We start from the raw sequence: 18,903 nt of genomic DNA, 5'->3' as shown, positions 1-18,903 counted from the left end.
GTGGGAAGTGGGTCTTGTCGGGACTGGCGTTCCTTGTAGGTCTGGCAAGTTTCGCTGGCATCTGCGTCACCAGACCGGTGCTGTCAGAAGTCGCGATGCCCGCCCATAGAGCCACCGTTTTCTCTATCGTCAGCGGTCTGGAGAGTTTGAGTGCATCCTTCTTCGGAGCTCCTATAGTCGGTTGGCTTGCCGAGATGTGCTTCGACTACATTCCCACAGATCTGGTGAGCCTACCCTTGGCTTCAAATGCAGGATGTCAGAGATATGCCGCAGTACGTACGAGTGAATAACGCCAGCGCGCTGGGACGCGCCCTGATTCTGTGCACGAGTAAGTCACAGCGTCGTCCATAACAGCAATTCCCTGGTTCCTGTCATTCCTCATCTTCACTGCCCTGCACGTCACCTACCCTCGCGACAGGCTTTCTCAGGCGCAGCGTCTGTCTATAGCATGAGTTGTTTGACTTGTTTGCCGCCGAAATTTTTTTTGATGCGCGTTATTAAACGCACTACCAAGCGATTCGGTGGTCACTACATCTGGTCTCCGTACCATTCAATATGCACTCAGCGACAGGAAGACGGCCTCTGCTGTGTCGGGCATTTTATACTTGACCTAGGTCCTTCGATCGGACAAAAGGCATCGCTGGCAGCGCTCTATCGGTTGATGAGCAGTAGCGACTCGCCGTTGAGCGCCGGGCTCACTCCTGCAGTGCACAATGTGACGCGTGAGGCAGCTTCTCGCAATAATCCAGTGACAGAGATGTTCCGTTTGAAACAATCGGGGCGCAGGGCCTTCAGTGCCAAAATTCCCTTGTCGAAGGCGCATCAACGAAAAGTCCGGTGTGCTCGAGTTCGGCTCTGGGACAATCCTAGGTTCGTTGACAAAATCCACCAGAGAGCTGCTCAGAAGGCAGCTGCGGTTCAGAAGAAGTGGGATGATCTTTGGCGAAAAAGAGCGGAAGAGAATGCGAGACAGGACTCAATGCGCCTCGTTCAGGAGACTCGACGCGCTTCACGGTTGCAACCCAAGGTGGTACCCTCTCCCATGCAGAGTCTGTTCAAGGGTGCCGCTGTTCGGGAAGTGGGAGGAGTCACCGTCTACAAGGGTGGGGCCTGTCGCCGTGACCTGTTCTCTGGCGAGGATTCGCTCCTTCCGGTGTTAGTCGGGGAGGGGGAGGAGTTGACCGAGGAGGAGAGTCAGCTTTGGCACTCTGACGACTCGCTTCTCTACGTTCTACGACGAGATGGACCGGTGGCTTGTGCATTGGTGACAGAGTCCGCTTGCAAGGACGAGCTCCTCGGCAAGCCAGCGGACTCGGTGGCGTGGTACCTGTTCCATTTGGCCTCGGAGGAGATTGACGATGCGAGTACAGTTTTGAAAGCGGTTGAGAGCGATTGTCAGGTAACGGGAGCGAAACCGTGCCTGGCGATTGTAGCTACAACGCCGAAGGAAGAGCCTCAGGACCTCTACGCTTCACTGGGCTTCCAACAGACGTACTGGAAAAGAATGAAGAGCCTGGCGTCTGATTTCACTTTCGACCAAGAGGAGGTGGATCCCTGGATGAAACCACTGACAGATCAGTGGCCCACAGTGGAGTTCCTCGAGGGCGACGCGGTGTCATTCGATTTTGACAGAGCTCCGGGAGGACGAGGCGTAGGGGTGGTCGTTGGCGTGGAGCCCAGCAACTTGAAGTCGTTCAATGTGGCCTTTACTTGGCGGATGGGTCACCGAAAGTTCTCATTTGACTCTTTGACCTTTGTGGACCTTCAAACCGTTCGGCACTACAAGAAGTTTGAGTCATTTCTCCAAGGAGTTCGTGAAGGCAACTTGTCGCGAGCTATGGCTCTGCATGACGCTCAGTGTCAGTGCTGGAGACAGATCCGCAGATTGAGAACTAGCAGTTTGTGCGTGGACATTCAGCCTGCTTCGCCTGATGAGCTGCCGAGTGAGACTTTTCAGAAGCTATTCGCCTGCAGTTCTGCCGTGTACGATGTCCCTAACCAGAGGTATCAGCTCCTTGACGGAGAGGCGCTAGACTCGCTAGACGGCCTAGAGGCTCGTGAAATTCCACATGCGGTGATGCTGGGCACCTCGGTAGGTGCTGCCTCGCGGCGACAGCAACTAGATCTGCACTACATAAGGGTGCCTCCCCAAATGTTGGCAGCCTGGTTGCACCTGGAGGTGGATCTCGGCGACCGCCTGGGGTTCGTTCTTCCGTGTCGTCCCAACCCTTGGCCCGTGCTACCGAGGGAGATGGTGGTTCTCCATGCTCCCAACTACGCTCCGTTGCTTGTAGTGGTTTTAGGGCCGCGGCTGTCAGATCCAAAGGCCCCGAAACCTCTGGAGGTCGTGTCTGCGGAGTGGGGCAGCCATTGGAGCGCCAAGCTGCAGTGGTTGTTCCCGATGGCGAAGTACCCAGATCTCTGTCGAAAGCCAGGACCTGTACATCTGGAGTGCGAGGTGGGAGGATGCTGTTTGACAGGACTGATTGACCCTCCTCGTCCTGAGTACTGAGCTGTTTGTCGTTGACAGTGACTAACATTTTAAAAATTTGCTCCTCAACTTGATCAAGGCCGACCCGACAACAGTCGTTGTGGCCACCACTACGGCCACAACAACCCACGTTCGATTTCTTTCAACACCTTCGTGCCCCGTTGGCTTTACCACTGGACCCAACGCAACTCTCACCGGAGAGTTTTGATCATCAAGCAACTCCGTCAAGCGACTGACCACGTCAGCCCCCTTCTCCGTCGTCAGGCCGACGAATCCCCAGGTCACCGACAACGTGTTGGCCTCCTTCCATACAGCAGAGAGCAAGGCCAGCTGTTCTACTCTCAGGCCGAATTCACGTTTCACTTCCGCCAACGCCGCTGATATACTCTGAGCTGCCTCTGCCATGCTGCGGTTGGGCACATCGAAGCAGAAGTTCACGTGTGGTAACTTTGGGTTAAAAGCTGGTGGTAACCTGAAGCCCGATTTCAGGGAGCAGCCAACCCGGTAGGGCTCGTCGCCGTCACTAGGTAGCAGCGAACTTCCAGTGGCTGGATGACACGTGAGCCCTCCGCCACCTATAGCATTCCATTCTTCAGACTCTTCGTCGCTCTCGAGGTGGAACCCCACGCAAGAGCCATCATACTCCACTTCAGTAATGAATGCTGCCTCCATGGTCTGCTTCGCCAAGGAAGAGACGACGTCAAAAAGCCGAAGTCGTGAGTGGACATCATTGAAGTCAAAGGGGCCTTCCAAATGCAGCGGTTGCACTTGAACCGCCATCGCCGTCATCGCCGCAAGGGCGAAAACCGACAGAAAGCGACACATACCCGCAGATTTTAATGTTACACGTCTAATAGCAACACAGCCATCAAAACGACTAGACATTGTTAAACCGTCGCTTCCATTTGGAAGTGTACATGCTCCGTGACATCCAGGCTGCGATGCCGGTTTTGAAGCGCTCTCGGGATACGTCATCCAGAAAGGTAAGTGCGTAGACCTCTCGCTTCGGCTCGGCCATCGGAGCTGAAGACGTGTCGGAGTCGTCGTAGTCCGGGTCGAACGACTCCTCGAGGGACTCATCGGACAGATTGCCACTGCTTTCATTGGACTCCTCCTGCTCTGTGGGCTGAAAGCCCAAGGATACTTCGGCGCGGGATGACGATGCCTCAAATGTAACGTCTCGGAGTTGGGTGAGCTTTTCGTGAACGAGGACAGTGAGAAACGCTTCCTTAGCCTCTATCAACTTGCGCTTGAACTCTTGCTCCTCGACGCCGTGGATGATAGGTCCTACCCAAATGGGGAGCTCCTCCACAATGTTCGCTGCCCGAGTCAGTTCTACAGGCTTAGTGGCTTGCTCGTGCACGAAGATGAAGTTGGCTAGCCCTTCGCCCTCTGCCACGTCGGCATCCTCCAAGCCCACACAAGGCGTGTGGTCTGCCTGGTACCAACTCACAGCTATTGTATCTGTGAAACTCAGACCTGCCGGAAACCACGCAGACCAATCTACGCGAAAAATGCAGAAGTCAGGGCCACTGATGACAACCAGCACCGTCTCTCCCTCGTATTTCGCCAGTAAGGCGGCACGGATCAGGTAGACGCTGAGAACCTCGCGAAGGCAGTACATCGTGACGCTGTCCTTCAAACAGTCGACGATCGCGTTGCCCAGACTGAAAGCGAGGTCACGGCAGAGCATTCCGAATTCGTTCACTGCATTGACGCGCTCGAAGCAAAAGATATGGCTGTCGCCTGAGAGGCAGACTACGGCCAAGTAGTTCGCGTGGAACCCCCAATATATCGTCTTCAGCTCCTTCCAGGCTACAAAGCTGAGCTCCTCTCCGAAGTCCTGATAGTCTTCAGGGCTCATCAGAGTGGGTGCGTCATGGTTCCGCCTATGTCTGATTCCGCCGAGAGACCCACACTTTTGTTGGCTTGTCCAGGACAGTCAGGCCTTCGGAGCTCAATACCACCAACGCGTGGACCTCGGAACCTTCGAACGTCCACTCCACCACCTCAGTCATCACAACTCTCTCGGCCACCTCTTTCTCGGCCGCCATGAGAATCTCACGGTTGGTTATGAGATCCTGCATTTGAATGGCCTGGAAGAATTCGAAGAGAAATGACCTTCGTAGTGGGAATTGCTTGACGACTTCGTTCTCGATAATTGACCTTGTAACGGGAAGTCTGAAGAAGGAGCATGTCGAGGATAGGACGGCCAGCGCCCTGCAGGCCGATTCCCGCATGTCCTCGCGAAGGGTGCTTGAGGACTGTTGGAGGTGTCCAGTGAATCTACCGCTTGTACCACCGGCATCGACCTTCAGAGTGAAGATTATCAGCGAGACCAGTGCGTCGATCGTGCTGCGGTCGACGAACACGTTTAGACATGACTCCACGCACCACTGCTGCACCTCCTGGTAGATTGAGAACTTAATCTGAGGGGTCTGTTGGATGACGACCGTAAAGAGCCTGACCAGCTCCGCAATGAACCGCATTTCGGTCACCGTGAGCTCCGAACCACGCTCTACGACCACAGCTGCTCCTGCAAGAACCGGCCGCAAGTACTGCGTCACCACACGGTACTGGATTATCCAGTCCATAGACAAGGTGAGAGTTCCAGGCTCAGGGCGCAGTGCAGTGGATAGCAACCTACAAATCTTCGCACCCACATTGCAGCTTAGCAGTGACACGTCTGAGGACACCAGCAGTCGGCAGAGGAGACCCACAACCGCCTCAGTGGAGACGGCTTGGCGGTACTCGCGGGCAACCTCCGCGTCTGGCTGGTATAGGATGGCGACGTAGAATATTGTGAGAGCGGACGTCAGCACGAACTCCGGTCGCAAGTGTTGCAGCCGGTGGCTGAGCCAGATCTCCTCCGTGAAGACGGAAAATCTGTAGAGGAGGTCGTGCGGACGGCTCACGCGGCTCATCTCTATGTCTTTGTTGTGCATTTGAGCGGCCTGATGGGTCATCCAGAAGCCTTCGTAGTCTCCTCTCTGTTGGCTTCCCGGAGGCGCCTGAGGTTGGTCGAAGAACAGATCCAGGGATTCGTTGTCGACATGCAGCTCATCAGAAAATACCTGAGCTCCCTGCGCTATCTTCAGTTCAACGTCCTCCTTGTGTCCTTTTAGCCAGCCCGCCCACATCTTCAGCGCCGGAACGTTCACGCTTGTTCGGGACGAAATCAGAGAAGACAGAATGCAGACCAATGTATCGGGGAGTTTGAACACCAGGCTAGCAGCAAGCTGGTCCGTTTGGTCGGCGGCCTCCTCCTGCGACAGCAGGAGATTGGCATCGGCCAGTTGACTGTCGTTCCACATCGCCTGCACTTGCTGGCACCGCAACTGAATGCCCGAGATGTGCGCATAAAGCTTGACGATCATGTCGGTCCGGCGGTAGGAGTCCTCGGGATGTCCAGAGAAAATGTGGCCCAGCCGAAGCAGCAACCGGAATACAACAGTTGACTGCGGGTTGTGCATGTTTCGCAGCAACTTCGTCATCACGGCGGCATTTCGACCAGCCCACGCCTGTTCGAAGAAGGAGTCCTCCCAGATGTCTGTGGCCTTGTACTCGCAAGACAAGCAATCGGCGAATACACCTAGTACCAGGCGGTTCTGTAAGATGTGATGGAAGTTGGCGCGCATCTCGTAGAAGAGGACGCGGATGTTGAAGAAGAGAGGCGCCAGAGGGAGGTCGGTCAGATTGCGAACCTTGGACTGGAAGAAGGACACCCCAAACTCAATGATCCTCATAACGAACGACTGCAGTGTCTCACCGCTAGTCAATGAGTCGATAAGCTTCTTGATCTTCGGATTGAAGGCACGCTCGTTATACGCCACCACCACCCGTGACACCAGGGTCACACAAGAGGACAGCAGATGCAGCCTTACGGAGGTGGTAGCGTCTCTGAGTGCACCTGCCATTCTGGTCAACACGGCCACTGCATCCTCACTCCAGGATTCGAGATCCGAGACTTCTAACAAACGCATAACCTCTCGCAGGAGATCCTCGTTCGGGTGTGACAACCAGCTGAAAAGCAGCGGCACAAGGCGACCTTTCTCCTCCGCTACGTCTATCGCGTGTTGCAGGTCAATGTTGATATTCGACCTGAAGAGGACTCGCCTGATGCACCGCACAGCGGACTCCACCACTTTATAGACGACTGGAGCGTGTAAGACCGCCACGTGATCCGTGTCAGAGTGCCCACCCCAACCGGTCGCGGCGTGGGTCGCGCGCTGGTCCTCAGCGCTGAAGAGCGCAAGTAGTTGGTTGCTGGTTTGGTCCACGTAGTCCACCAGCGGCTTCATGCTCTTGAAGTATTGCCCTAGGTAGCTCCAATGGGCCCGGGATAGCTCGTCCTGACGGAGAATGGTGTCCAAACCCTTGAGAGCGTAGACCAGCGAGGCTCCGCTGGCGCAAGGCTTCTCTTTCAGGATGACTAGGACAATGTCCACCAAAAAAGCCGTGTCCACCATGCGAGTCAGATTCTCTTTGCTGGCTCCCTCCGCAATACCCATAATGGCACAGAGGAGGCTCGATGCCAGAATCCTCTCTTGGATGTCTAGCAGGTGGGTGGGCGAACGCAGCAGCTCCCTCAGTTCTGGGAAGAGCACTGCAATGTGCACATCCCGCTGGCGAGTGAGCTCGTGAGCGATCTGCTGAGAGTGGGGTGCCATATTCCCCAACGTCTGCAGGATCATTATGAACAAGACCTCAACCTGCTGATGACCAGGATGGTCGAACCTGAACTCAGACAACTCCGTAAGGGTTTTCGCGAGTGAAACGTGAACTCTGAGCGCCACTAGATCCGAAACTGCTTTGGGATTCTGGTAACACAAGAGAGAGACCGTTTTCAGCAACGGGATATGAGTCGGAGTTTGGCGTACCCATTGAGCCAGTACAGTACTGATGGACAACAAGGCCTTCGAAAGCAATGTCGAGCCCCGAAACTGCCGAAGACCCTTCAACAGGAGCTGCACGTGTGGAGTTTTGAAGTCCACTGGCACACGGGTGTCCCCGCGTATCTCCGTGCATATCTTTGGGAGAATACCAGAAAGAGGAGGAAACACGCGCTCTGCGTGCAAAGGCGCCACGGAAAGCAGGGTGTGTATCACAGCGAAGACTTCAGTGATCAACTCGTCCCAGGGAATGATAAGCAGACGAACCAGCATGCTCGCAATCAACCCTAGGTGGCTGGCAGCCCATCCACTCACCTTGACACATTAGATCATCCACGTACAGGTACACCGCGTCCTTCAATCCGCCGATGTCGCGAGGATCTGTATCTTTGGTCATCAACGACAAGCGGACGTCTTGACTGAGCGTTTCCATATAGTCCAGTGCGATGTGAATGCGCTGAATACACTCAACTGACTGCTGAGTTCCGCCGCGCTTGAGTGTGTCCAGTACGATCTTTTTGAACCCACCGGAGAACTCCACATCAAACGAGGCGTGTCTGCGTCTTCCGACCGGAGAAGTCCCCACGTCATTACCGACATGTCAGCCCTCAAGAAGCTCTGTTCGAACATAGTCTGGAGCCTATCGGGGTCCGGGACCCACACCCCTTCATTTGGCGGCACTGCCGTGGGTTCGGCCGCTAAGACGGCGTCGCGGAGCTCTTCAGAAATGTCTACGCCGTCTATCTGATAGAGCGAGGGGTGGGACCTCAGCAGAGAGGTCCAGGTCATATCGGTGAATCCAGCTATGACGTTTTTGATTTCGAACACGTTGAGCTGGACTCCGGTACCGTAGAGGTAGTCGAGTTGTTGGCACATTTGCAGTGGATCCAAGTCTGAGAAAGGGTTTCCACCAACTTTAAGTGTAGCTAGGGACGTCAAAAACCCAAGAGAGTCGAGGTCGGCGTGGTTCAGGTGGTTCTCTGACACATCCAGGTACTCCAGCCCATCACATTGGGTGACGTCTGGAATCCGCGTCAGCAGGTTGCGCTGCATTTCCAGGTGGCGTAGCTTGGGGAACGAAATCTCTAGCGCTCCGAATAATAGGTTCTGGCCCACTTTGAAGGCCTCCAGACACGAAAAACGTATGGCTGCATCTCCTGTGCATAGAAGGCTGACGTCGATCAGCTTGTTGTTTGTCAGGTCCAGGCTTTTCAGCCGTCCCAGATCTACAGTTCCCAGACATGCGATATCCTGAAGCCCCCAGCCTACAAACTGAAGGTTCGTTGGCCGTTTGCCAGTTCCGAGGCAGTCCTCAACCACTAAGGCGCGTCGACGTGTCTGTGGAGGCTGGACTCTGCCTGCGTGGTCCTTCGTTCGAGAGGTAGTCTCCCTCAAGGTCTGCTTCGAGGACTCTTTTGGAGAGCGCTCCTCTGGTGACAGCTCCTCCTCCGATGCCTCCACGTGAGGCGATGGCTGCGAAGATTGTTCCACACTCATGCAAAAGATTGCAAATTACACCGGCACTCAAGTGGCACCGAACATAGAGCCTAATGCTGAGTAGACGTTGCTCTGTGACGGCACTCGGTCCATGTAGACGAGAGGACTGAGAATGGCACTCTTGTTTGTTTCCACGATATACCCATTCGAGAGCATCTCCGCCAGAATCATGTGTACCTTCTCGATGTTGAACATAATATCCAACTCGCAGACATTCTCAAAGTATTTGTCCATAGTCTCGACAAAGAGGTGAACGAACTCCAGCAGACCCAGCTCGTTCTGTGTATAATCAACCCGGAACCCACCACATCCTGGGAGTCCCGGGTGCCGACGATGAAGTAGAGAGACGCGTACCGGCGATACACGACCTTATGCTCTCTGATCTCGAGGAAGTTGCACTCGTCCTCACCTCGCCCCAAGCACCGTCGTATAAGCTCCGCCTCCAGCAAGGTTTTATCGGAGCTCAGTAAAGGCTTGAAGTACCTGGAGAGCCTAGTTTGACCTTGTTTGTTGACCATCAACACGAACTCGATGGGAGGTTGCATCTGGAAACTCGTGCAATTTTGTGCATGCTGTCAGACGAGTTCCAACAGCGGCTGACCCAGCTGATTGCTGACGACAAGGTCCCGGATCCAGAGGCGCAGGTCTGGGACCTGAAACCGCTAGAGGCGACTGTAGGTCCCTGCCGATGCGCTTGACTCAGATGTCTCACATGTTACCGCAAGCTGCAGAGATTCGGCTGCTAGACAGAGAGATGCACCGAGAAGGAGATATGCGGGAGCTTGATCTGAAGAAAGGTCTCGGAGCTGCGGTTCCACATGTGGACTGGCGAGCGCGGCTACATCACCTGCGTCAGGAGGTCGCTCTCACAAAAGACATGCTGGAGTCAGAAGCGCGGTCCGTTGCCTTGCAAGATCTAAGAGCTGCGGTCTTCCCGGTTGAGACTCCATCCAATCTGTGGCGCATGCAGACTGACATCTCGACACTCGACAACGTTATCCTCGTAGCCGCGTCAGAGAAGCTTCAGGAAGTTAAGGAAGGCCTCCCACACGACGAACTTGACTTGCGAGAGCTGAATCGATTGACTAAGCAGCTGGGTAGGCTTGAAGGGCTGAAGGCACTAGAAGCGCAGTTCAAGAGCTTAACTAGCAAGCCCACAGAGTCCCCTCTAACGCAAGCCACCTCTCTGGAGGATTTCGACTCTGAGGAGGAGGTTTCTGGCCTGTGGAAGAGCATGCAAACAGCCGACGTGGACTCTCGCACTCGCGTGGCCCACTCCACCCTCCGCGCGCTGCCCGGCCTGGCAAAAGACGCCGAAGCCAGCCTGAAGGTGCTCGCGGCTCTCCAACGAGCAGGCGAATCTGTAGATGAGGTGCGGACTGTGCTTGGAAAATTACTCCCTTAAATCCCTATTTCACGATGTCTCTTGTTCGTGAGCTCTCCGAGCAGGACCCAGCCATCGTCGAGTTCCTGTCCGACGTAGAGGAGGAGGAGATCGAAAGGCGAGTAGTGGAGCGCATTACAGTGAATGAGGCTGCCGTTTTGAGCCTCGATGACACGTTGATAGTCTCCAACTTCCCCGTCGCCCCAGCCGACAAGGCTGCTAAGATGCTGGCCTTCGTTAGGCAGGTCCTCAGCAAGGCGCTTGCTGGACATGTCGCTACGACGTACGATGTCGATATGCCCCTTGATACGGACGGCTCCTCGCTCGGATTTGCCGTCGTTCGCTTCGAAAACGACTCGCAGGCAGCCCTAGCTAAGATCTGCATTGATGGTTTCAAGGTGCTCCGCACAAATCTTGTTGCAGTCTTGGGCTCGGAGTTCGAGTCCTGCGTGAAGGTTGATGAGACTATCCGTGTTCCCGAGGTTTACCTGAACGAGAAGTCTACGGAGTGGTATACCGACCACATCGGCCAAGAGCAGCTGTTTGTGGTGCATGGCAACACAGCATCTATCTTCTGGGTCGATACAATAAGTCGGTTGCAGGAATTCCAGGACAAGCAGAAGAAGGTGAGGGGCGCCTTCTGGTCCCCGAAAGGTAGCTACTTCTGCACCATGCATCGGCCGGGTTTGGCACTGTGGACAGGCAACACGCTTGAGGACCGCCGGAAGCTGGAGCATTTCGATGTCATTGCCGCCGAGTTTGCACCCAACGAAGAATTTGCGGTATCGTGGAATTCGAAGACTCTCTTCGTTTGGAATGTTCTCACCTCTGAGGTCATTCGTACCCTAACAACTCCAAAGTCGTCAACTAACAACGACCAGAACTGGCCTTTTGTAGCGTGGTCTGGCCGGGGAGACCAACTTGCTGTGAAGTGCGACCTCGGAGTTGTAGTCTACAACCTTCCGGCCTTCGAAATGCTGCAGACGGAGACGGGAGAGCCGTACATCATCGAAAAGCATGACGTGCCGGTGCTATTTTCCTTTGCCCCTAAGGGAGGCCTTTTGGCCGTATTCTACATGCCCGTAAAGGGTTTACCGGCGAGGTTGCGGCTTGTAGACACAATTCGTTGCAGGGAGGTGGCGACCAAAACCTTCTACCTAGGAGTTAAGGATGTGGAGGTGGTATGGCAGAGCGAGGGCGACTACCTGGCTCTCAACATCACACGTGAGAAAAATGCAAAGGGGAAGAAGAAGCCCATCCACAATCAACTGGAAGTAGTGCGCATCTGTGAAAAGGGCTGCCCGGTGGACTCACTGGCCTTTGAGGAGATTGCCGAGGTCAAGCAGGTGGCGTGGGAGCCACGCAGCTCGCGCTTCGCCGTCGTTCTCCCGAAGAGCATTAACTTCTATAACCTCAGCAAGCGTTGCGAGACCAAGGTGATTCAGCAACTGGCGTCACACGACATGGATGCTCTCGGCCCCAACTACAACCAGGTCTCATGGTCGCCTCATGGACGATTTCTGGTTCTCTATGTAGCAGGTAAGAAAGGGAAGGTCAGCGGGATGAATCTGTATATTTGCTGAGCATCCATGATCTCAATGACTCCTCTGAGAGCGAAGGTGTTACCGATGAGCATTCATTAATATTTCCCAGACAAAGGCGAAGGTGATCTGCTTTTTGGTCGACTCGACTCTTCGAGTCTCCACATCAGCCACCAAGACAGACACGGTGACCTGAACTGTCTGCAGTGGGATCCGAGCGGACGCTTCGTGGCTACAGCGACGAAGGTTGGGTACTCAGCTCATGATATCGACACCATGGTGACAACTAGTCTCTTTGTATGGACATTCCAGGGCCGCCTTCTGGAGTCCCGAAAGTTTGAGTGTATTAGGGACGTGCATTGGCGTCCTCACCCAGACCTCCTTGTTACCGACGGAGATCAGCAGAACGTCCTCGAGAACTTGGATGCCATCGGCGAGCGATTCGAGAAGCAGGACCAGCTTTCACTACTCTCGACCATGGCTGCCAATAGCACTGACACCCAGGCTGCCGAACAGAGCTTTCAGAAGTTGCTGGACAAATGCGTTGCCTATGTGGAGTCCCATCCCTTGCACGAGGAGTGGGAGCGCGCCTGGGACGCGCTTCAAGACACACGAGTTTATACTCTAGAATTGACACCATATGAGAAGCTGGCGGACGCCAAGAAATCTGTTGCTGTCTAGACCAAAAAACTTCCAAATTCGCCTGCAGGTAGACACACTGAGGTAATTTACAGCGCTCATCGAGCGTCGCTTACTGCGGAAGTCGATCTCCGTCTTGGGATTGGGACGGGTAGCGATCCTAACTTCCAACTTCCAGCTTCCGGCCGTGTAGGTTCCGGCTCCTCGGTCCCAGTGCAGGCCAGCACAGACACCGCCACCTCCGAAAGGCTCAGCCGCCCCCGCTTCGGCAATGACTGCAACGTACAGTCCGCCTTTCGCTTCCGTCGTCCACCTTCCTCAGGCACCTTTGGTGTCTCTGGGGAATCAGGAGGGCAGCGGAGAACGTTGGCTAGCAGCATACGCAGGTCACTCTCATGTTGTAAGATGGTGCCGAGCCTCCACTCGACCTCCGTCTCCTGGGTGGAGGGGGGCCAAGGCACAAGCTCATCCTCACTCTCAGACAGCTCGTTTTCGACATCGCTACTCGCGACTGAGAAATTGTGTGGACTTTCAGGCCCGGTATCAGTGCTGGGCGTCACGTCGCCCGCGTCACACGATCCGAACTCAGTCACTTGCGGTATGCTCCACAATGGGAGACAAACGTCCTCAGTAGGGGCGTGCGACTCAAAACAGGCGAGCTGATCCGCGGGGATCTGAAAGAGGCCACATTCAGGGGTAGCGAAGGCCACAGCGTCTCCAATATGGAAGTGCTGCAAGCATAGCGATGACCCCGAGGCTGGGACTGCATATGCATACCTCCTAAGAGGCTGCGCTAATCCAGCCGAGAGGACTTGATGGTCACCCGTGGCTAGGGGAGATCGGCATGCCAGTCGGGGGTCTCTAGGGCGCGCCCGACTCTTTACCAGCTCATCCATAGTACACACTGGAGACGTCCACGAGAAAAGGGAGCGTTTCTTGCCCTCGGTCTTGTCGATTTCAGTCTCCCAATTGTACGATGGTATGGGCAGCGTCGAGCATGCCTGCTGCGGCTGTACGACGGGATAACTGAATGGAAGCAATGTTAAGGATCTCACGTGTACGGTTGAACAGGTTCCTCCGCCGTCGGCACCGCGGGTTCCTTTCGTCTCCGGCTCTACGTGTCGGCCCTCCCACGACCCCACCTTTCTAGACGTATTAGGAGCTGTTGGCATCGAAAAGTCGCTGGGTAGGCGCCCCATTGCGTTTATGTGGTGGTATGCACGCCGAGCTCGGGACCAAGCGTCCTCCTCTCCGTACTTGTTAAAAGAGTAGGACTTCTGGTGGCGCGTGTTTACCAATTGGGGATTCTTGCACAGCCGAATACGGTAAACAACTCTGACTTCCTGCTTGTTCACGGGTTTGTATACCTGAACAGCCAAAGCAGTAACCGATGAGAATATCTCCCACTGTGAATTGCCATCAGCATCAGTTTCTTGAAGCTTCCGTTTCCCCCCTCTACCCTTTGGAGACAGCATCATCGTCTCGCCTTCCGGTGGCCCCACACAATGGTGGGGACTCATCACAGGCTGGCTACCAACTATAGGCGAGCACAACTCGATCGGCCCGGGGGCCAGTAATCCATTAGAGCTGGAATCGAATATGGTTCCATGCATGTCCGCAATATTTATAATATTTTATCAAAGTGAGTCTAGTTGAGTCAGAGGCGTCAGCCAGGAGGTAAACTGACATGACTCACTGACGGGGTAAACTGTAGTCTGTGTGACTGATATGTGGACGTTCCTCTTTACACTGGCTGTGTCCTTCTCCGACGACTTCGCTGAACGAGTGGACATTCTCATTGAAGGTGTGGATATCTAGACACTCTCCCTAGAATCAGCGACACGAGTGGTCGAGCACGTAGTGCGGCAGCTGAAGTCAAACCCCGTCTGGCAGGAGCGATTCGTAACTTGCCTGGCTCCCCGCCTTTGTCAGGTGTACCGCAAGGGGATCTTCGCTTTCGGAGAAAACGAATGCGTGTCCGAAAGTCTGCGGTTGCCAACTAAAGGCTCCAAGGAGTCTGCCATGAAGCGAGAAGCGAAGTTGATGTTCCCAGAGTTGGTAGATCTTTGTGGCGCACCGTCAACGCAAACTGCTGGTATCGGCATGCAGTCCCTACAGAGAGGGGACCAGAAGGTGTTCTCGTGAGGCAGGTTTTGTTTCTAACTAGAAATGATCTCACAGATGGTGTGTGGCCACGCAAAATGGTCCTCAAACGCATCCGTTATCTCCAACAGAGGTATCAAAAGAAGAAAAGAACCCGAGTCCCTTGATTACGATTTGCGACTTCGAAATGATTTACGATGGCGGACCGTCTGTATGGTGCTCATCCAACACCCACCACCAGGACGAGGGGCAAAACAACGAAGGCTGCCAGTACAAGAAGGCCTTGAACGTAGGAGTAGCGAGACCACTCATACACCATATTTTTGGACATTTTCCGAAGATGGGTATACAATTCCTCAGAGGTGCCGTGAGCCTATTCAGCGGCTTACGCCACAGCTCTCGCGCAAAGTGCGCACGTGCTGAAGGTGCTAATAACTCCGACGAAACTGTGCATGCTTTGAGCAACTTTCTTTCACGGAGCCGGGAATTCGAGTCCCATCAGTCCAACGTGTCGCAAACTGTGTGGTATTCCAGCGATGACGTTGAGCTCCTGTCAAGGCTGGAGGAGCGCGGTTATTCTGAGGCTGAACGGCGGCGGATGTTGAACCGCTTGACCGACATTCGAGAGTTGATGGTTTTCTCACCTGATGAGACCGAGAGGCGCAAGGCAGAAATTGCTCGCCTGCTGGATCTGACAGTGTAGGTTCTGACGGCAGTCGTAATGCAGTGAGGAGGCTGAAGCCCTTCTGTAGTTTACTTGCGTGGCGTGTTTTTTAATCTGAATCAACTTTTGAGTCATTGCATCCCACATGTCAACGTCGCTCCGCCAAGGCGACCTCCACCGCAGTAAGCCACTCTGACGTGTTCACCCTGAAGGAAGTCGGCCTTTCATCAGCCCGCCACACCGCTTCCACTGATATTTTCTCGAGGCGGTGGTGCCTGTAGACCACCTCAAATCCCTCGTCGTCAATCGTCAATGGTATCCCAAATAGCCCTTCGTGGTGTTTCTGCAGAGAGTGGAGGCTTCTGGGGTCCTGTTCCAGAATCTGCTGGATAAGTTGACGGGCTGCTTCGTGGGGAGGAGAGGTCCGCCATTCCACAGTGGTCTGTTGAGAGGTGACCCAATCTGGCGAGCTGCAATCAGAGATGTGATAGAATGGCTGGTAGGGTTCCAACGTCAACACAGGCGTGCCATCAATGATATCCAGACCTTCCAGGTTAAGGATGAGCTCGTCATCAGTCATCTCCACGCCGGTAAGACGTCCAACAGAGAGACCGGTAGCGTTAGGCCTGTGTGGCGATCGCGTGGCCAACGCGCCGTAGGTCACGCCATGGGCCTTGGGCGGTCGTATCTTGGCTCTGAGGCTGCCGTGGGGAACGGGGGAATGAGGATGGGTTTTGTTCAGATGAAAAAGGAAAACGACTACAACGTGGCCCGAATTCTCGATGGACCTCTTCAAACGACAGCGCTCATCGAAGTTGGCCCTAGACACGAACTGACATGAGACATTGGTGAGGCCACCTTGGCGCGGAGTGCCCCATTTCTGGGTAAAGGGAGATCGGATGACGCCGATGGGCACTGTCGCCATTTCCTCATTTAAACGGAGGAGTTGCTGGTGAAGGCGCATCGAAGCGCCAGCGTTCCGCATCATCCGAATCCAGCTCCAATACCTCTGGTGATGCGCAGTCGCTGTCACTGTCGATGGTCATCACCGCTGGCTCGGAATCGGGGTCGGTGAGGTCGGTCTCGTCGCGGTCTTGGAGCTCCTGCGAGACGCTCCAACTCCCATCCGCGAGAACCAGGACTTCGACCGCATTCTCTGGCGCCTTCTCAAGAATGTCCCGAAAAAGGCAGTCCACTCGTAGGTCTGCCGGTCGAACGACGAGATGACACTCCGGACACTTCCACCGTTGGTTGAAGGCGCGTGACTGAGCAGTCACGGTGAGATAGCTATCGAGGTCAAAGCACTGCATATGGCGGCACTTATAACCACGAACTGGCGTCTGTATCCGGTTCAGGGTGATTGAACAGTTCAACCTCAGGTTCTCTCTGTCGTTGTTGACGACGCCGCAGTCCTCGGTGTCGGACCCTTCCAGATTTTCTTGCAGAATCTGGAGCGTGTCCTCTGGTGGCACCTCCGGAATCTTTCTCGCCAGTGACTCGCTCGTTTCACAGTTGCATAAACAAACCCCCACCAAGACAGATTCTTGTGCCACGCCTGTTGCGATAAACTGTAGCTTGTTCAGCCCAGGTCGTAGGTACTGGGTGATGGGAATGGGGACATCACGCCGTTTACGGTCGACATCAGGAGGTTCTATGCATTCGAGGAAGTCGTTGACCTGAATCCGGAGACTGCGAGGCCATTCGCAATGGTAGGGGTTCTGGTTGGTGAGTCCGATGCCACGGACGACAACTTCCTTGTTGAGTCTTCGAAATTGCTGCATGAGAGCTCTTCTAGTCTCTCACGGTAATGCCATCGAGTTGCAACGAGAACGCGCCTCTGGCCTCTCCTGTCGCCGTGGTCGCCCACCAAACAGCAACTAGTTCTTCTGTAGGCAGGAAAGGGTCCAAGTTACGGAGTTGGCATTGCGGACACCGGAACTCCGTTTCCGGCGTCAATCCCAAACACTCACGATGGTATGATCGACTGCAGAAAGAGCAAACCTCCAGAGAATAGTTGGTAGAGCCGTCATTCTTGCAGATGCATATGTCCACCCGCTGCCGCTTGATGGGTGGAGGCTCCAGAGGCGGCCTGTGCAGTACGGCTCTAGCTGGCGGAGGGCCACTGTCTGTTTCAACTCGCTGTGCTATCCGCTCTATCAGCTCTGCCTTGCGACCAGTACCGCGGAGACCTAACTGCCCACACAGAGCCTTCAACTCAGGCACTTTCAGTTTATGTAAGCTGTGTTTGGTGAGCATAGCACTCACTTCCGGGCATCGAGACGTGTCCAGTCTAGAGGCTGGCTGCCCAGCATCGCTGCGTTGAATTCGGCATTTAGAACACCAAGGTACAAGCCAAAGCTGACAAGTTCTTCAGCAGGCTTGACCGAATATGGCTCTCAGTCTCCAAAGCCAATCGTTTCACTGGGTCTATTTTTCCAACTCGCTTGATCAGCAGTTGCTCAGCAGAGGCCGTCAGCTCTTCCCCCACGTTAGTCTTGTACTTGGCCGTCAGATCTTTCAGGCCGGCCATGAAGGCCTCGTCGTCCTGAGCCTGCAACTTAAAATCTCCGAGCTGCAGCTTGTCGCACCACTTGGGTCTTCCTAGGTTGGTCAGCATGTGCTGCTCCGCGTCGGACTTGCGGAAGTTGGTGTTGAGGCTGTAGTAGTGGCGGTTGAGGCCGTGCACTAGGGCGGTGATAGTTGGGGGGTTGAGATGGGCGAGGTTGCTTGTGGTTTGACGAGGCTCCTGTCCGGTCATAAGTAGGTGCGGGTTGATCAAACGAAAGCAGTCGATCACGACCTTGCCTTTCACAGATTGGATAGGGTCCACAACAACCCCGACTGCCCGACTGTTCAGCTGTTCAAAAGACTGTTGCGTGTTGACGTCTGTGCCGGAGAACCAGCAACCAAACCCTGGATGACTATGGTACCACCCAACGACCATCTCGGGTCTCCCAACTCGTCGGAGCATTTCGAGCATCTCGGCCTGGTAAGCGGGGTCCACAGCCTCAACAGACACACTGTTACCGCTCTGAGGCATGCTGAACACGTCAACCACACGAATTGCGTAGTCGTTTACGAATTCGCCTAGCATGAGTCCCATCACCTCCATTGGCACACCAGCACGTCCATGTTTCAGCATCTTCAAAAGTGCCAATCCCGACACGTAGACCTGTTCTGCCGTGTCGGCTAGCTGAAGTTCGTTGTCCGATAGACCGGCGAGGCCATCCAAGATTCCTTGTAGCCCTCGGGGCATTGTCTTAATTAAAACTTTTATCGGAGGGTTGTGGAGAGAGCGGTAATTCGCACTGCAAGTCGCGAGGGCCCAGTCGCTTTGCAGGTTCGATACGTTGTCAATAGGTTGTCCCCACAGGGTTCGATAGGTTGTCCCCACAGGGTCTAGACATTTTGCTTCGTCACATTCATTTTTCTATGTTCGCGATTGCGCTCCTACTTACTGTAAGTTCAGGGAAGCCCCTCGTGCTGAGCTGGGAGGAGGAATGCCTCTCTATGCTGAGCGGGGAAGGAGTCGACAAAGCCCTTTCAGGCGTGGTGGATGCGGTGACAAAACCGTCGGCTTCGGTGTTGAAACACATCCGTACTGAACGAAGCGTTAGAAATCTCGACCACCACAGAATCAAGACCAAAGCGAAGGCTATCGCCGCTAAGCTTGCCGGCAAACGACAGAAGAC

General features: G+C 54.7%; 9 protein-coding genes across 21 annotated transcripts; 3 read left to right on the top strand and 6 right to left on the bottom strand.

Annotated features, from left to right (window-relative positions):
* Positions 1-487: 487 nt before the first annotated feature.
* Positions 488-2,512, top strand: KVP17_003566 (uncharacterized protein; the record flags this gene model as incomplete). 2 transcript variants are annotated; one of them, XM_068521027.1, is made up of 2 exons in its annotated part: positions 488-722; positions 750-2,512. In XM_068521027.1, 2 exons carry the CDS (start codon positions 488-490, stop codon positions 2,510-2,512), a joined length of 1,998 nt encoding a protein of 665 aa, XP_068374394.1. The 2 variants fall into 2 exon arrangements, with proteins under 2 accessions (XP_068374394.1, XP_068374393.1); XM_068521026.1 differs by having other exon boundaries at positions 488-2,512.
* A 21-nt stretch (positions 2,513-2,533) lies between these two features.
* KVP17_003568 (uncharacterized protein) lies at positions 2,534-3,316 on the bottom strand (the record flags this gene model as incomplete). The annotated part of the gene is made up of 1 exon (XM_068521030.1): positions 2,534-3,316. One exon carries the CDS (start codon positions 3,314-3,316, stop codon positions 2,534-2,536), a length of 783 nt encoding a protein of 260 aa, XP_068374397.1.
* Positions 3,317-3,368: 52 nt separating this feature from the next.
* On the bottom strand, positions 3,369-8,880 carry KVP17_003563 (uncharacterized protein; the record flags this gene model as incomplete). 4 transcript variants are annotated; one of them, XM_068521016.1, is made up of 4 exons in its annotated part: positions 3,369-4,380; positions 4,409-7,670; positions 7,699-7,940; positions 7,970-8,880. In XM_068521016.1, the coding sequence occupies 4 exons, from the start codon at positions 8,878-8,880 to the stop codon at positions 3,369-3,371; spliced, it is 5,427 nt and encodes a 1,808-aa protein (XP_068374385.1). The 4 variants fall into 4 exon arrangements, with proteins under 4 accessions (XP_068374385.1, XP_068374387.1, XP_068374386.1 ...); XM_068521018.1 differs by lacking the exons at positions 4,409-7,670; positions 7,699-7,940; positions 7,970-8,880 and having other exon boundaries at positions 3,369-4,355; XM_068521017.1 differs by lacking the exons at positions 3,369-4,380; positions 7,699-7,940; positions 7,970-8,880 and having other exon boundaries at positions 4,381-7,656.
* Positions 8,881-8,907: 27 nt separating this feature from the next.
* On the bottom strand, positions 8,908-9,425 carry KVP17_003570 (uncharacterized protein; the record flags this gene model as incomplete). Of its 2 annotated transcripts, none has more annotated exons than XM_068521033.1 (2): positions 8,908-9,159; positions 9,186-9,425. In XM_068521033.1, 2 exons carry the CDS (start codon positions 9,423-9,425, stop codon positions 8,908-8,910), a joined length of 492 nt encoding a protein of 163 aa, XP_068374400.1. The 2 variants fall into 2 exon arrangements, with proteins under 2 accessions (XP_068374400.1, XP_068374399.1); XM_068521032.1 differs by having other exon boundaries at positions 9,186-9,398.
* Positions 9,426-9,449: 24 nt separating this feature from the next.
* On the top strand, positions 9,450-12,486 carry KVP17_003562 (uncharacterized protein; the record flags this gene model as incomplete). Of its 4 annotated transcripts, XM_068521013.1 has the most annotated exons (4): positions 9,450-9,554; positions 9,584-10,252; positions 10,330-11,803; positions 11,918-12,486. In XM_068521013.1, 4 exons carry the CDS (start codon positions 9,450-9,452, stop codon positions 12,484-12,486), a joined length of 2,817 nt encoding a protein of 938 aa, XP_068374382.1. The 4 variants fall into 4 exon arrangements, with proteins under 4 accessions (XP_068374382.1, XP_068374380.1, XP_068374383.1 ...); XM_068521011.1 differs by lacking the exons at positions 9,450-9,554; positions 10,330-11,803; positions 11,918-12,486 and having other exon boundaries at positions 9,593-10,285; XM_068521014.1 differs by lacking the exons at positions 9,450-9,554; positions 9,584-10,252; positions 11,918-12,486 and having other exon boundaries at positions 10,300-11,847.
* Positions 12,487-12,542: 56 nt separating this feature from the next.
* Positions 12,543-14,057, bottom strand: KVP17_003564 (uncharacterized protein; the record flags this gene model as incomplete). The annotated part of the gene is made up of 1 exon (XM_068521019.1): positions 12,543-14,057. One exon carries the CDS (start codon positions 14,055-14,057, stop codon positions 12,543-12,545), a length of 1,515 nt encoding a protein of 504 aa, XP_068374388.1.
* A 677-nt stretch (positions 14,058-14,734) lies between these two features.
* KVP17_003567 (uncharacterized protein) lies at positions 14,735-15,299 on the top strand (the record flags this gene model as incomplete). 2 transcript variants are annotated; one of them, XM_068521029.1, is made up of 2 exons in its annotated part: positions 14,888-15,246; positions 15,275-15,299. In XM_068521029.1, 2 exons carry the CDS (start codon positions 14,888-14,890, stop codon positions 15,297-15,299), a joined length of 384 nt encoding a protein of 127 aa, XP_068374396.1. The 2 variants fall into 2 exon arrangements, with proteins under 2 accessions (XP_068374395.1, XP_068374396.1); XM_068521028.1 differs by lacking the exon at positions 15,275-15,299 and having other exon boundaries at positions 14,735-15,250.
* A 60-nt stretch (positions 15,300-15,359) lies between these two features.
* Positions 15,360-17,523, bottom strand: KVP17_003565 (uncharacterized protein; the record flags this gene model as incomplete). Of its 4 annotated transcripts, XM_068521025.1 has the most annotated exons (4): positions 15,360-16,160; positions 16,219-16,986; positions 17,015-17,450; positions 17,477-17,523. In XM_068521025.1, 4 exons carry the CDS (start codon positions 17,521-17,523, stop codon positions 15,360-15,362), a joined length of 2,052 nt encoding a protein of 683 aa, XP_068374392.1. The 4 variants fall into 4 exon arrangements, with proteins under 4 accessions (XP_068374392.1, XP_068374391.1, XP_068374389.1 ...); XM_068521024.1 differs by lacking the exons at positions 16,219-16,986; positions 17,015-17,450; positions 17,477-17,523 and having other exon boundaries at positions 15,360-16,136; XM_068521022.1 differs by lacking the exons at positions 17,015-17,450; positions 17,477-17,523 and having other exon boundaries at positions 16,141-16,992.
* Positions 17,524-17,543: 20 nt separating this feature from the next.
* Positions 17,544-18,467, bottom strand: KVP17_003569 (uncharacterized protein; the record flags this gene model as incomplete). The annotated part of the gene is made up of 1 exon (XM_068521031.1): positions 17,544-18,467. The coding sequence occupies one exon, from the start codon at positions 18,465-18,467 to the stop codon at positions 17,544-17,546; it is 924 nt and encodes a 307-aa protein (XP_068374398.1).
* Positions 18,468-18,903: the final 436 nt, after the last annotated feature.

This window comes from the organism of the source record quoted next (assembly GCF_019968985.1).
Source record: "MAG: Porospora cf. gigantea B chromosome Unknown PgB_NODE_416_length_18903_cov_122.926, whole genome shotgun sequence".
Lineage (NCBI taxonomy): Eukaryota > Apicomplexa > Conoidasida > Eugregarinorida > Porosporidae > Porospora > Porospora cf. gigantea B.
The sequence above is the reverse complement of the archived record's forward strand: the minus strand, read 5'-3'. Positions and strand labels throughout refer to the sequence as shown.